At 46.5% G+C, this 13717-nt stretch overlaps 2 protein-coding genes across 2 annotated transcripts; one reads left to right on the forward strand and one right to left on the reverse strand.

Annotated features, from left to right (window-relative positions):
- The first annotated feature begins 1656 nt into the window (after positions 1–1656).
- On the forward strand, positions 1657–3682 carry LOC149712121 (uncharacterized). The gene has a single exon (XM_089860700.1). It carries the CDS (start codon positions 1705–1707, stop codon positions 3244–3246), a length of 1542 nt encoding a protein of 513 aa, XP_089716826.1. The 5' UTR covers positions 1657–1704; the 3' UTR covers positions 3247–3682.
- Positions 3683–5274: 1592 nt separating this feature from the next.
- On the reverse strand, positions 5275–7601 carry LOC149712122 (uncharacterized). Its single transcript, XM_089860702.1, has 2 exons — positions 6369–7601; positions 5275–6306 (listed from the first exon to the last, which is right to left on the reverse strand). The coding sequence occupies exons 1-2, from the start codon at positions 7425–7427 to the stop codon at positions 6163–6165; spliced, it is 1203 nt and encodes a 400-aa protein (XP_089716828.1). The 5' UTR covers positions 7428–7601; the 3' UTR covers positions 5275–6162.
- Between the last annotated feature and the right edge of the window lie 6116 nt (positions 7602–13717).

Raw genomic sequence — 13717 nt, forward strand, 5'->3', positions numbered from 1 at the left:
CGGCGCGGATTTAAACGGCCATCATCCAACTTGGGACACTACCCTTTGTAATGCGCAGGGAATGCATATCACAAGCTGGCTCAATATCAACCCTTCCATATGCTGTATCAATGATGGCACACATACCCGGTGTCCTCTTCAAGCGCGCAATACGGCTCCCGACACCACGTTTGCCAGCTCAACCCTTGCTCCTAGACTAACCTGGGTTCCTCTGCCTAAGGGAGGTAGCGACCATCTTCCCATCCTCATTACTCTCCCCACCCCCATAAGACATGCCCACCCCCGATACCTTCCAACCCCACAGTCTGCCGACCAATTAACTGGACTTCCTTTCGAACTGCCGCTGATGCATATCTAGACCACGATCCGGAAACACCACTAACATTCTCTGAATTACAGTCCCTCATTCTATCCTTTGCCCACCCCCCAACCCCGCCTCGTTGTAACGATCGGCTTCCCCATAAACCGCGTCTTCCTTACTGGTGGAACCTTAAACTCCGCCAGCTTCACGAAAAGGCCAATTGGCACCGCAATCGATACTCTAAGCAACACAACCAAACTGACTATAGACTGTACCATCATACCCGTGCCTTGTTTCGCCTTACTCTAAAACGGGAGAAAACCCGATGCTGGCGGGAATTTTGCGATACGCTACAACCTTCTACCCCTAGTGGAGACATCTGGAAAAAACTCAAATGGGCAACGAGACCTCGCGTCACCTCTACACCACCGCCAAACAACACCGTCGACCTACAAAGAGCAAAAAGCCTGGCACAGCATTACCATCAAATCTACTTCACCCCTGCTCTGGAGGCCGTCCCACCTCCTCTATCGGATTCTCACCTCGATCTAAATGACCCTTTCACCCTAGGTGAACTATATCATGTACTCCCGAAACTACAACAAACGGCCCCGGGGGCCGTCAAGATTTCAAACAAAATGCTTTGTCGCTTACCGCACACCTTCCTCCCTAAAATTCTCCAAACCCTAAATCATCACTGGATCCACCATGACTTCCCCGCCCACTGGAATGATGCTACCATCATCCCTCTCTTAAAACCTGGCAAAGACCCCACATCACCGGAAAGTTATCGCCCCATAGCACTACTCCTGACCCTGAAAAAGTTATTTGATAGACTGGTCAACCGCCGGCTCCTGTACTTTTTGGAAATGCACAATCTCTTACAGCCCTACCAAAGCGGATTCCGTAAGGGTCGCACCACTATGGAACACCCTATTCGCCTCGTCGATGATGTACACACGGCTCTCACCACACAGACCTGTGTGGTTGCAGTCTTCTTAGACCTTAAGGACGCTTTTGGTAGCGTCCACTCTGACCACCTCTTACGTCGTCTAACAGAACTTGGCCTGTCAGGCCACCTAATGTCCTGGCTTACTGATTTTCTACTGCAACGTCGCTTACGTGTCAAGATTAATAACCAAGTCTCTCACTACGTCCCTATTAACACAGGCGTCCCCCAGGGGAGCCCCCTGAGCCCCACTCTATTCCTAATTGCCATAAATGACTTCGGTCAGGACTTTCCCATTCAGAGCGCCAGAGGCCTCCATGCTGATGACATAGTTATATGGACCACCGGAGCCACCCTCGCCCTTGCCCGACAATTCCTACAAGACTGTCTCAACCTAGCTGCCGCTTTCATAGAACAATGGGACTTTCATTTACAATATAACAAATGCAAATACATGGTATTTACTCGTAAACACCGCAAGGATGACGATATATCCCTCCATATAGATGGGAATCTTCTGGACGAAGTTCCTACCTACAAATACTTAGGGCTCTGGTTGGACCCTAAGCTCACGTGGACTAATCACATCAATGAACTAGCCAACAAACGCTCGAAACGTCTTAACGTTCTTCGAGCCATTATGGGCCTTAAATGGGGCGCTCGGCGGCATATCGGTCTGCGAATTTACACCCACTTTATCCGTGCTGTTTTGGACTATGGAGCTTTCCTCTATGGTACCGCCTGCCACACCAATCTTCGCAAACTGGACAAAATTCAAAACTCTGCCTTACGAACGATCCTTGGTTTACCCCGTTCGACATCTATTGCGGCCATGACGGTAGAAAGCCAACTTTATCCGCTAGACTTTCGCAGGCTTTCGTTAGAGCTCAATCACTTGGCCAAACTCCTCTCGGTCCACGGTTTCCTCGCCGCCGCGCCGCCCCTCCTTCATCGGACCTTACCTCCCCTCTCCCGTCGTTCACTGTCTGTTAGACTTCAACATCACCTTACTACTACTCTTCGCGCCCTACACCTCGACTGCGAGGGTGTTACTATACTCCCGCCAGTACACCTCTCACGCCCACCGTGGGATAATCCGTCCGTCAATATCATCGACAACTATGTTAACCACCCAAAGGCAGATCTCACCCCCGAAGAACTCCGCCAGGAATTCTACAGCCATCTAGCAACGCTCTGTGTTCCCGATAACCCCCTAATCATATATACTGACGCCTCAAAATTACCTTCTGTTCCTGTTAATGCCATTGGACTCCATGTCCAGAATTTTGGCTGGACTTACGCAAAAACGATTAACGTCCACCATGATATCACTCGCTGTGAGCTAATTGCCATCTGGGAAGCCGTACGACTTGGCCAAACCTTCCCTCACTCTCAATTGATCATTTGTACCGACTCGCAATCGAGCTTACGTATGCTGAAAAGTACCTCCGAAGATCCTGTAGTCTCCATGACCTATAAAGAACTTACTGTGGCCTCCCCTCAACAAATCTCCCTCCTGTGGTGCCCTGGCCATACGGGTATTCAGGGGAACGAGTTGGCCGATCAAGCAGCCCGCCGCGCTCTAACTATCGCACCCCAGCAGCTTGATCTCTGGATCCCCTACTCCCGACTTACTCTTACAAGGGTCTTCAAGCAATGCCTAGCGTCTCATTATCAAACCACTTGGCAAACATCGGCGGAAGGCCTTCAGCAGTCCATCTACCGCCCGCAAGTCTTTCTACGTCCGGCACCACACGTCGCCCTACACCGTGCAGAAGAGGTTACTCTTAGTCGCCTCCTCTGCCGCCGCCTGGTCACTGGGGTCCTCTTGCATCGATACGGCAAACTACCCTCCGATCTATGTCCCCCCTGTCAACTCCCTGACACAACAGACCATATCTTCACCGCTTGTCCTCTATATGCTCCTCTCCACGCTCAACTCCGCACCCTTATCCCACAACATCCACTACAACTTCCTAACATCAAAAGCGTATAGAAAACCATAAAGTGAAGGTCTTTACCGCCTGGGCTGAACGTGTAAAAGTAGGAGCCCCCTCTCTATCGCGTTGTTCCGACCCCCCTCCTCGTTAGAGCCGGTACGATGCCACTTCTTCGTGGCGGAAGATTAAATTCGCGTAGTGTTACACAAGGTACATGAGTGAGTTGGCTACAAAATATAGCTCCACTAAATTTCGTAGGAGTTGCGTCGGCTGCTTATATTATTAGGCCTAAAGACGAGTGTGCCGTCCAATTTCGGTAGTTGGAGAAACAACTTTCTTATCGGTTTCCGTTAGAATTGATATGTCCTTATTTAGTTTAGGAATGGGTATATTTATGATCGTTTGTACACCCAAAGTACGGCATTCTTTCACATAAAAATTGTATTGCGTACTTTGGTTTTTTGGCTTTAAAGCTAAAAGAGCAATCTGCATTCTGCTATGTGGTTTTTTTCCGAGGCATTTCAAAAACGAATAATAATAATAATAACGGCTTTATAATATTTGTATAATTAAAAGAACTACCACGACAACTACATATTCTAAACTAAACTTAGTAAACTAGTCTACTTTAAATATTTATATAACAATTAAATTATCACCTTGGGAAGTTAGGAAAAAAGTCGGGGTACTTTAGGCCTTGCCGCCTGACTTAGCGTGCCGTGGCGTTAACGCGGTGACCGAAGAGGCGAAGACCCGAAGCGCTCCCGACTCCCGTTCCGGGGTTGTTTAAAAAAAGCAGACGATATTTTAGTGTTTCTATTTTTGCCCTGAAGTAGCCGGCGCCGCTAGCGTCGCAAAACTATTTCTTGCTTGAGTATGACGTCTGCCTACGATTCGGATGAGGTAATGCAAGTGGAAGGTGATTGGTTGTTTAATCGGAGGAGCTTACTTAGATCCCGCGAGCTTCTCATTTTACATGTTAACCAAAGCCAAAGCCTAAGATAAGTTACTGACCTTCACTTTATGGTTTTCTATACGCTTTTGCTAACATCCTTCAACAAATAAACCTTCACAATCTAGAAGTAATCCGACTGGTCCTGACTATCTGGAAACAGTATTCCACTCATCATGGCCGATGGTAACTCCTCCATCCCTGACCGACCGTCATCTTCCCCACCGCCCACGCCGAACACATCCGCCTCTACCATGTTTTTCACCCGTCTCTCTCCGGCCGCCCGTTCACCTCGCGGCACCAGACCTGGGTGCTACCCCCTCTATTGCGTCTCACCTGTCGAGCTGTTACCGGGTGATAAAGCCGCCGTCCCCACCAATATTGCACTCGCACTACCGCCTAATCATGTTGGCACTATCAGAGGTCTCTACCATTTCCTGGAACGAGGCATCCATATCGGAGGTGGGATCATTGATGAGGATTATAGAGGCGATGTGAAGGTCATCCTTTACAACCTCTCCTCCACCCCTCTGCAGCTCCAGCCTGGATCCAAAATCGCGAAACTGATTGTTACTCCTCTATTTCGGGGCCCCACAGAAGAGACTACCCGCCTCGACTCAACAGACCGGGCTGACCGGGGCTTTGGCTCCTCGGACCACGATACCGGGCTCTACAAATAACGACTTATACGGATTATTGCGTCAAACCTTCCTAACAAAAAAAAACATATATCATTAGAAGAAAAAAAAAAAAAAAAAAAACCACCCATGTTCAAACGACCCAACAAAAAAAAAAGAAAAAAACAAACAAAGAAAAACTAATAATAACTAATTTATGTACATAATAACCCTGTATATATTATAAAAAAAAAAATGAACACTGTGTATTGGGCGGGCCCGCGGAATATTTCCCTCTTGGCCTTTCTCTCTCCTAATAAAAAAAAAAAAAGTTATAAAGGAAGGTAAATAGTTTCACTGTAAATTTTGGTGTTCATAGTAATAGTTTTACTATGTTTATTTACAATTAAAAATATGTTAAAGCTTAGATTAGGGCCATTAGGCTAAAATATGGCCATACCATTATTATACATGGAAGCTAAGCCTTGGCCAAAATAGCGCAAAAATGTGGTGTTTTGGACATTACCTGTAACAATTTTGACAAATCTCCATCATCCTTACTCTACAACGTGTGACGAGGTTTAGTAATCTTTGATTTAACTCGATCACCACTAAGTTTAAATCGCGACTCTGGTTTTAAATGAAGAAACAAGTTGAATCAAAAAAGTCTTTAATGCATTTGATGTTTCTTCTTACAGCGCTAGCAACGAACTGTCCTTTCTTTACCTCTCTCTCCCCTGCCCCGGGGTCCCGCTCTCGAGCTACGTCAATGGAAATCCCCGGCCAGGGAAGGGTTAAAAGTGATAAACAAGTTTATCATGGAAAAGTACGAGAATAGGTATTTTTCCATGATACTTTCCAATATCCTTGCTACAAACTCCCCCACCTTTAGCGGAGCGTACAAGTGACGCAAAAAAGAGAATAATAGAATGGAGCAAGGATGATGAACTACTGAAAACAATGCATCCAACAAATTGTACAAAAAACATAGAGGACCATAAGAATTAAAAATAACAAAATAAAACAATGAAAATCCAAAAGTTATAAAGAAAATATTGAAAATCGTAAAAATATAGTTCATTAACAGCCTACTAATTGATCGGTTGTTGCGATTAGGTGTACTACGATGTTCACTTGGGGGACGTTCGCGATCATCTTGAGCGTGACTAGGGCCAGGTTGAAACGTCTCGCTTGTTAACTTTTCGCTTCTAGACGTATGAGCGTTTTCGTTTGTCACGTGGAATACAATACTCCGTTGTTGATACTATTATTCGTAGCCTTAAGTTGATAATGTACAGGGGACGTTTGTGGTTTTACTTTGGGGGCGAGTTTCTTAGTGTAGTTGTTAATTGTTTTTAACAGAGGATTCTTTCGTACAAGGACTAAGGCTCCGTTGTTGTATGTTACGGCCCTGTGAGTCTTATCGTAGTGTTTCTCTTGGTTTTCTGACCCAGCAATTTGAGGTTGTTTTGCGTTTGGATCAGTCTCTTCGTGTTGGCCAAGACTTTTTTCAGTTGGCGTGGCGACAGAATCGCAGTTTTCTGTATCTGGGTTGGATTGAGAATTTGAAAGGATAGAATGTCTCATCTGACCCCAAAAAATAGCCTACCAAGTGTGGCTTCACGTATAACCCGGTTCGTAGACAAAAATCCCATCCTAATAAGAAACCATCTTCTAAAGCGGGGGTGATTGCAACAGGGAACTTCCAGGACTTGTCCCCAATAGATATATTCACAGTGGTCTTTCCAAGGAACTTCATCTTTGTTTTATTGGCTGTACGAGCATTCTTGCCTTTCCATGGTCTGATCTTTGATGCCTCTCGAGTTGCATCGTACACGTCTTTAGACATGACTGTGAAGTCGGCTCCACTGTCTAAAATTGCTAACCCTTCCCAGTTTCCAACTCTCACGGGTATCTTGGGTCTACTCTGTTTCGTTAGTTCTGCTTTGACTACTGCTGTCGCGTGGGAATTTTCTTTTCTATTGAGCGATTGATGGGCAGTTATCTCCACCCGGGACGGCGTTCTGCCAACTTTAAGATTTGTGCTTTCTTCTTTCCTCTGGTCATTGTCGTTGTCTGCAATGGCGCGTATTGCAGACATTGTTCCTTCCGGGTTGTAATCTTCGCCACTTTCGTACTCTGGGTCTGAATCTTCTCTCGTTATAGAGGTAACATACCCGTGGTTTAAACCTTCTGACCTCTCTTGGCTCCTAGTTGGACAGTGGAAGGCTTTGTGTCCCGGTTTTTTGCATGAACGGCATATCAAGGCGCTATTGCTTCTTTGCAGCTTGGAAATGGAGGAATTTTCCATTTGCTCTGAGGTTGATTGTTGTGTCGAAAGATTCTTGAACTTCGTTGAGTTTCGATGGTAATTAGGCGACTTCTCCAATCTTCTACCTCTTTCTTCGTATAGCGATCTGTTCCCGCGACTGTCTTGTGCGTAAGCGCGGTTCGGCCTCCGATCGTTATAAGTATCTTGCTTGAATGGGTAATGGCGACGATCAAAGTCGTTGGTTTGATGGAGGAGGCTCTCGGCCCTTTGGGCTGACTCTTGTACTTGAGTGAGTGTGGGGTTTTCGGGTAGATGCATGATTTGCAACATGTGTGGATTTAGGCCCGATAATATCTTGTTGGCAATGCTCACTGAGCTAATTGAAGGATCATACATTCGGCAAAGTCTCTCTTTCCCTAATATGTAGCTGAGCACAGCTTCGTCCCGATCCTGTCTTCTACGGGATATTCGGTCTTCCAATTGACTTTGGTAGTCATAACCAATAAATGACCGACAAAAGCTATCACGAAAGTGTTCCCAATCTCGTACCTCTGTCTTGACTCTTTCCCATCAGTATATGGAGTCGTCTTCCAGCATGAATTCTATTCTGGATAGTAGAGTAGCATTGTTTATTCTAAAAGTCTTACGGTAACGCTCCACTTGATTCAAGAATTCCAAAACATCTTCGCCACCACGAAACCTGGGCAGGCCGTTAGTTATACTTTGTGCCTGAGGCCCGGTTGATTGAAAGGGGTCGTATACGTGTGGCCCCGTGGGGTTAGGAAAAGGCATAGCTGAAGCGCTTAGTTGAGTTGGTGGCGGCGTTTGCGCGTTCAAGAGATTAGGATCATAAATTTGAGTGGTGTTACCGGAGGTCGGACTGTTTCGAGATGCGGTACTGGTATTTGTACCAGTATTAACGCTGTTGGGGCTCGGTAAAACTAATTGGGGCGCGCTTGAATTTAGTGTAAACTTATTAGCTAAGTCCGTAATTAGGGTCTTTTGAGCTTGACTTTGTACATTAAGCATACTGCGCATTAACGCTTCTTGACGCTTGTTATTGTCGTCTAACATTTTCTGGAACACTTGGGTCATCAGTGTCATAGTGTCGTTGGCCCCGCCCACAGCTTGTGGTAGGACGCTAGTACTGGCTTGAGATACAGGTTGTGTGTTTACCATAGCGGCGCCTGGGGACAGACTGGGGTTTTGATCGGGATCAGACATCTGGTTCCCTTTTGTACTGCGCGTCGTCATAGGCATTCGTTGATGAATTTTCTCAAATAAGGTTCAGTACTCACAGCTTGGTAATTGGGGTCAATATCCAAAACACAACATGTTATATTCAGTAACAAACAACAAATCAAATAAAATAGTTCCTATAACCGCCGCTAGAAGACGACACATGCTTAACATGACGTCAGGCTTTTTGTATGTAGGAAAGTCGGGATTGGGGATTTTAGAGATCGGCACTTCTCGGAGAGACGCCGAGTGTGAAAGTCGATGTACGCATTCCTTAATATTGTTTACCTTTTTATTGTTGATTAAACTTAGTAAATTAGTAGAACCACGTCTCACAATTATTACAAGAACACAACAAAAATGGCGACGGAGGCGAGATGTGAATTTCCTATTACGTTTTAAAGTAAGACACTTTCAACACGGAAATCCACGCTATAATCGAACCAGCATTAGCCAAGGCTTAACCACCCAACAATAGCACAAAGGAAAGGAACCATCGCAAGTTTGGAGACAACGTGTATACGCGCAATAAATAGCGAAAAATACCGACCCAGACTATGCCCAACCACGTGTATACGCGCAACAAATAGCGAAAAATACCGACCCAACGATATATACGAATCACGTTACGAAAATCGATTTCCATCGTCAAGATACTGGCCTGTAGCCCACATGTTACAGCCTTTTGTAATAAACAATTACATTAACTCGACGTCAACACAAGTATTTTCGTGATTCATCACTCCACACCACCTTCATAACGGGACTAGCACTCACAAACAAACACAATGGCACTGTTTGGTAAGCTAAACATTTTTGATAACAAGACTGAATCATGGTCCCAGTATTCGGAGCGCTTGAATGCCTATTTCTTGGCCAACTCTATAGTAGAAGCGGAAACGAAACGCGCGATCCTACAAACTGTCCTTAGTCCAGACACTTACACTCTTTTGCGGGATCGAATCCGTCCAGCTACGGTAGCTTCCAAGACTTATGCTCAGTTGGTAGATACACTGAACACTCACTTCAACCCTAAACCGTTACGTTGCATACCCCGCCTGAGATTCTATCGCCGTAATCGTCAAAATGGAGAAACCGTCGAAGCTTTTATCGCTGCGCTTCAATCTCTTACAGAACACTGCGAATTCACGAATCGCGAAGAAATGATCGTAGATAAGCTCATCTTCGGAATTAACAATGACACAATGCAACAAAAGTTAATTGCCGAAGAAGAAGAAAAGAAGTCGGTTACGCTAGCAAGAGCTACCACCATCCTGACGGCGATGGAAAATGCAAAACGATGTTTGGGTGAAATGAAAACGGAAGATTTGACCAGAGGGGCGGCTTCAGAGGTGCATCATGTTAACGGAAAACCTCCGGCACATCAACACAACGGAAAACCTAACAAAGGACGTCATAAACGACCGCAGTCGCGTCCACAGAACACTGCCGAGAAACACACTCCGGTAAAGCCTAAACCTGATTTCAGTCGGTGTTTACGATGTTCAAATGATGGCCACAAGGGTCCAGCATGCCCTTACATTGACGCAACATGTCTCCGATGTCATCGCAAAGGACACATAGCTAAGGCTTGTTTAAACCCTCCTGATCAGACCACACAACGATCTCATCAGCGGTCCCACTACATCGACAGTAATCCAGGCAATCCAGCGCTAATTCCTAATGACGATTACTCACCCGAAATCTATCACATCGACGCATCGCCGCTGTCAGCTGCAGTTCCCCAAGCTGCTATACCTACAGTAGCCAACGTCGCGCCAGGCGACGAGGAGGTACCGCCTCCAGAACGCGTCACCTTGGATGTCAATGAGACCAAAATAGAGTTTGAAATCGATAATGGCTCTGGGTTTACGATGATCAATGAAAAAGATTTTGACGCGCTTGGATCAAGAGCTCCTATCACGCCGTTCCCACTGCAGTTGCAGTCTTACACGGGCAACAACATCGAAATAAAGGGCCAATCACTCGTCTCCGTCACGTTTCGGGGTCGACAGGCCACGTTACCGCTGTTGATCGTCCACGGCTCAAGACCAAATCTTTGCGGCCGTAAGTGGCTATACTCCACTTTGAACATTCTGCCCTCGTTTCACACTCATAACGATGGCACCGAAGTCGTCAGTACAATTGCATCACCGGACGATCCGGAGCTCACTCAACTCTTGGATAAACACGCAGCTTTATTCACGCCAGGCCTGGGTAAACTAAAAGGGATAAAGGCCAAACTTTACGTCAAGGAGCAGGCCACGCCTAAATTTTGCAAGGCACGCACCATTCCCTACGCCCGCCAGGAAGCCGTGGCGACTGAATTGCGTCGAATGGAGAGCGAGGGTATTATCACCAAAGTCAACTATTCTGATTACGCATCCCCTATTGTGGTAGTACAAAAACCACAGGGTGGACTACGCATTTGTGCGGACTTCAAAACGACGTTGAACCCGCAATTAAATATCGAAAAGTACCCGTTACCACGCCCTGACGATATTTTTGCGACTTTGGCTGGTTGCCAACTTTTCTCAAAGCTCGATTTAAAGGAGGCATACAATCAGATAGAGCTGGAAGAAGAATCCAAACAGTACACAGTCATTAACACCCCACTGGGCCTATTTAAATTCAATCGACTGCCGTTTGGAGTAGCCTCAGCCTCCGCGATCTTCCAACGAATTATGGAAACCGTACTTTCGGACATCAAACAAGTCACGCCTTTCCAGGACGACACCCTAGTTGGTGGTCGATCCCGCGAGGATCATCTCATCATCCTCGACGCTGTCCTCACGAAATTCATGCAGTATGGTTTGAAGCTGAAGAAAGAAAAATGTAACTTCCTTCAGACCGAGGTAGAGTTCTTGGGCCACCGATTAGACGCTAACGGAGTACAGCCCCAAGAAATCAAGATGAAGGCCATTATGAATGCCCCGGCACCGCAGAACGTAGAAACCCTGCGTTCCTTCCTTGGTCTTGTGAATTATTATTCACATTTTCTTCCAAATAACGCGACCAAACTCGCGCCTCTGTACGAATTGCTTCAGAAGAACACTCCCTGGCAATGGGAACTTCCGCAACAAACAGCATTTCAGAACGCCAAAGACGCATTCAAGTCTTCAACGTTACTCGTCCATTACGATCCGCAACAGAAAATATCTCTCGCATGCGACGCTTCCCCGGTAGGCATCGGTGCCGTTTTATCACACCATTGGGACGACCAAGAAAGACCTATTGCATTCGCATCAAGAAGCCTCACCCATGCTGAGAGAAACTACTCCCAACTCGATAAAGAAGCGCTCGCAATTATCTTCGGGGTGAAGAAATTTAAAGATTACCTCTACGGCACGCACTTCACGTTATTCAGTGATCATCAACCCTTGATCACGCTTCTGGGAGCCCACAAAGCGGTACCACCAATGGCAGCGGCTCGCTTACAACGCTGGTCGCTAATCCTAGCAGCCTACTCTTACACGCTGAAGTTCCGTAAAGGCTCCGCTAATGCCAATGCTGATGCAATGAGCCGGTTACCGCTTCCCGTCGACTCGACAGCAACACCAGTCCCGGCTGAGTATGTCTTTGTCGTCAACGAAGTAACGAACGCGAGTCCTTTAACGGTACGCCAGCTTGACGAGGCCACGCAACGCGATGTCACTTTGCAAACTCTCGGGACGTACCTGAGAAATGGATGGCCAGACAAAAACAAACTGCCACAAGGTCTAGAAGCGTTTTACCACAGACGAAATGACCTGTCAAACTTTAACAACATTTACCTGATGAGCAACCGCGTCATCATACCTGAGATTCATCGAACCTCAATGTTACAAGAGCTCCACGGCTCACACATGGGCACAGTCAGAATGAAAGCTACCGCACGTTCCAGATTCTGGTGGCCCAATATAGATCGTGACATTGAGCGCATATCTCAGACCTGCCAGGTCTGTAGTGAACATGCTGCGTTGCCACCACGCGAATTCCGGCCATGGCCTCCTACCAACACACCCTGGGGTCGTGTACATGCCGATTTCGCAGGTCCGATAGAAGATAAATATCTCCTAATCTTTGTAGATAGTCATACAAAGTGGCTAGAAGTCTACGTCACCAAGTCACAAACTACCCAAGTTGTCGTGTCACACCTGCGCGAACTCGTAGCTCGTTTTGGCATCATGCCAATTCTCGTCACGGATAACGGGCCATGCTTCGCAAGCATGGAATTCGCTGAATTTACACGTCTAAACGGCATTCGCCATATCACCTCCGTTCCATATCACCCTGCATCGAACGGACTCGCGGAAAGGGCAGTGCGAACTGTCAAAGATACCCTCAGGAAGGTGTCTTCCCCTACTACGGACGTCATCGATGTTCTTAATTCCGGATTTGAAAACCACAAATCGGGTTCGCTGGAGATACGTTTGGCACGCATTCTCCTACACTATCGGCGAGCTCCCAATGACTCCGGAAAATCACCGGCAGAGTCCATGTTCGGTAGACAAATTACCTCGCGATTGGATCTTTGTCACCCGAAGGTAGTTACGGCACAACTTGAAGCCGTACATCACCCTAACAAGGGTAAATTCGAAGTCAACGACTCCGTCTACGCCCACAACTATGGCAGAGGCGCTAAATGGATAGCTGGCACAGTCACGGGTCACATCGGGCAAATGATGTACGTTATCCAAACCGTTAACGGAACGTTACGCCGTCATCGAAACCAAATCAGAGCTCGTCATGACTCCGCTGCACCCACATCACCTCAACCAAACGAGAATGGCTTCCTGCTCTGGGACACGTTCCATCAAACGCCAACAGATCCAGAAGGAGATCATACCTCTAGCGAGCCCATCGCGCCACCGATTCGACCGCTTAATGCACCGCGACCTGTCCCTAGGGAACCTCAGCCACCCAGAGTTAACTATGACGCTGACCCGTTAACAACCGTCCCAGACGTTCCACCTACGCAGAGATCGAACACTCGTCCCCACCGTCAAAGGCGTGTGCCAGAACGCTTTCGCGATACTTGAACTCACCGTGTAATGATAACACGATAGGACAATGACATTTGATTTTACTTTTCTTTAACGTCTGCAATTTCGTTCCTGTACCCTGTATTACTTTCATTGTTTACCTTGTGATAACATTAGTACAAAACCAAAAAGGGGGATATTGTTATATTCAGTAACAAACAACAAATCAAATAAAATAGTTCCTATAACCGCCGCTAGAAGACGACACATGCTTAACATGACGTCAGGCTTTTTGTATGTAGGAAAGTCGGGATTGGGGATTTTAGAGATCGGCACTTCTCGGAGAGACGCCGAGTGTGAAAGTCGATGTACGCATTCCTTAATATTGTTTACCTTTTTATTGTTGATTAAACTTAGTAAATTAGTAGAACCACGTCTCACAATTATTACAAGAACACAACACAACACACTTCGCGAAAGTCC

The sequence above is a fragment of the Phalangium opilio genome, unplaced genomic scaffold, assembly GCF_054372755.1.
Source record: "Phalangium opilio isolate 3A_F unplaced genomic scaffold, DU_Popi_V2 ptg000011l_1, whole genome shotgun sequence".
Lineage (NCBI taxonomy): Eukaryota > Metazoa > Arthropoda > Arachnida > Opiliones > Phalangiidae > Phalangium > Phalangium opilio.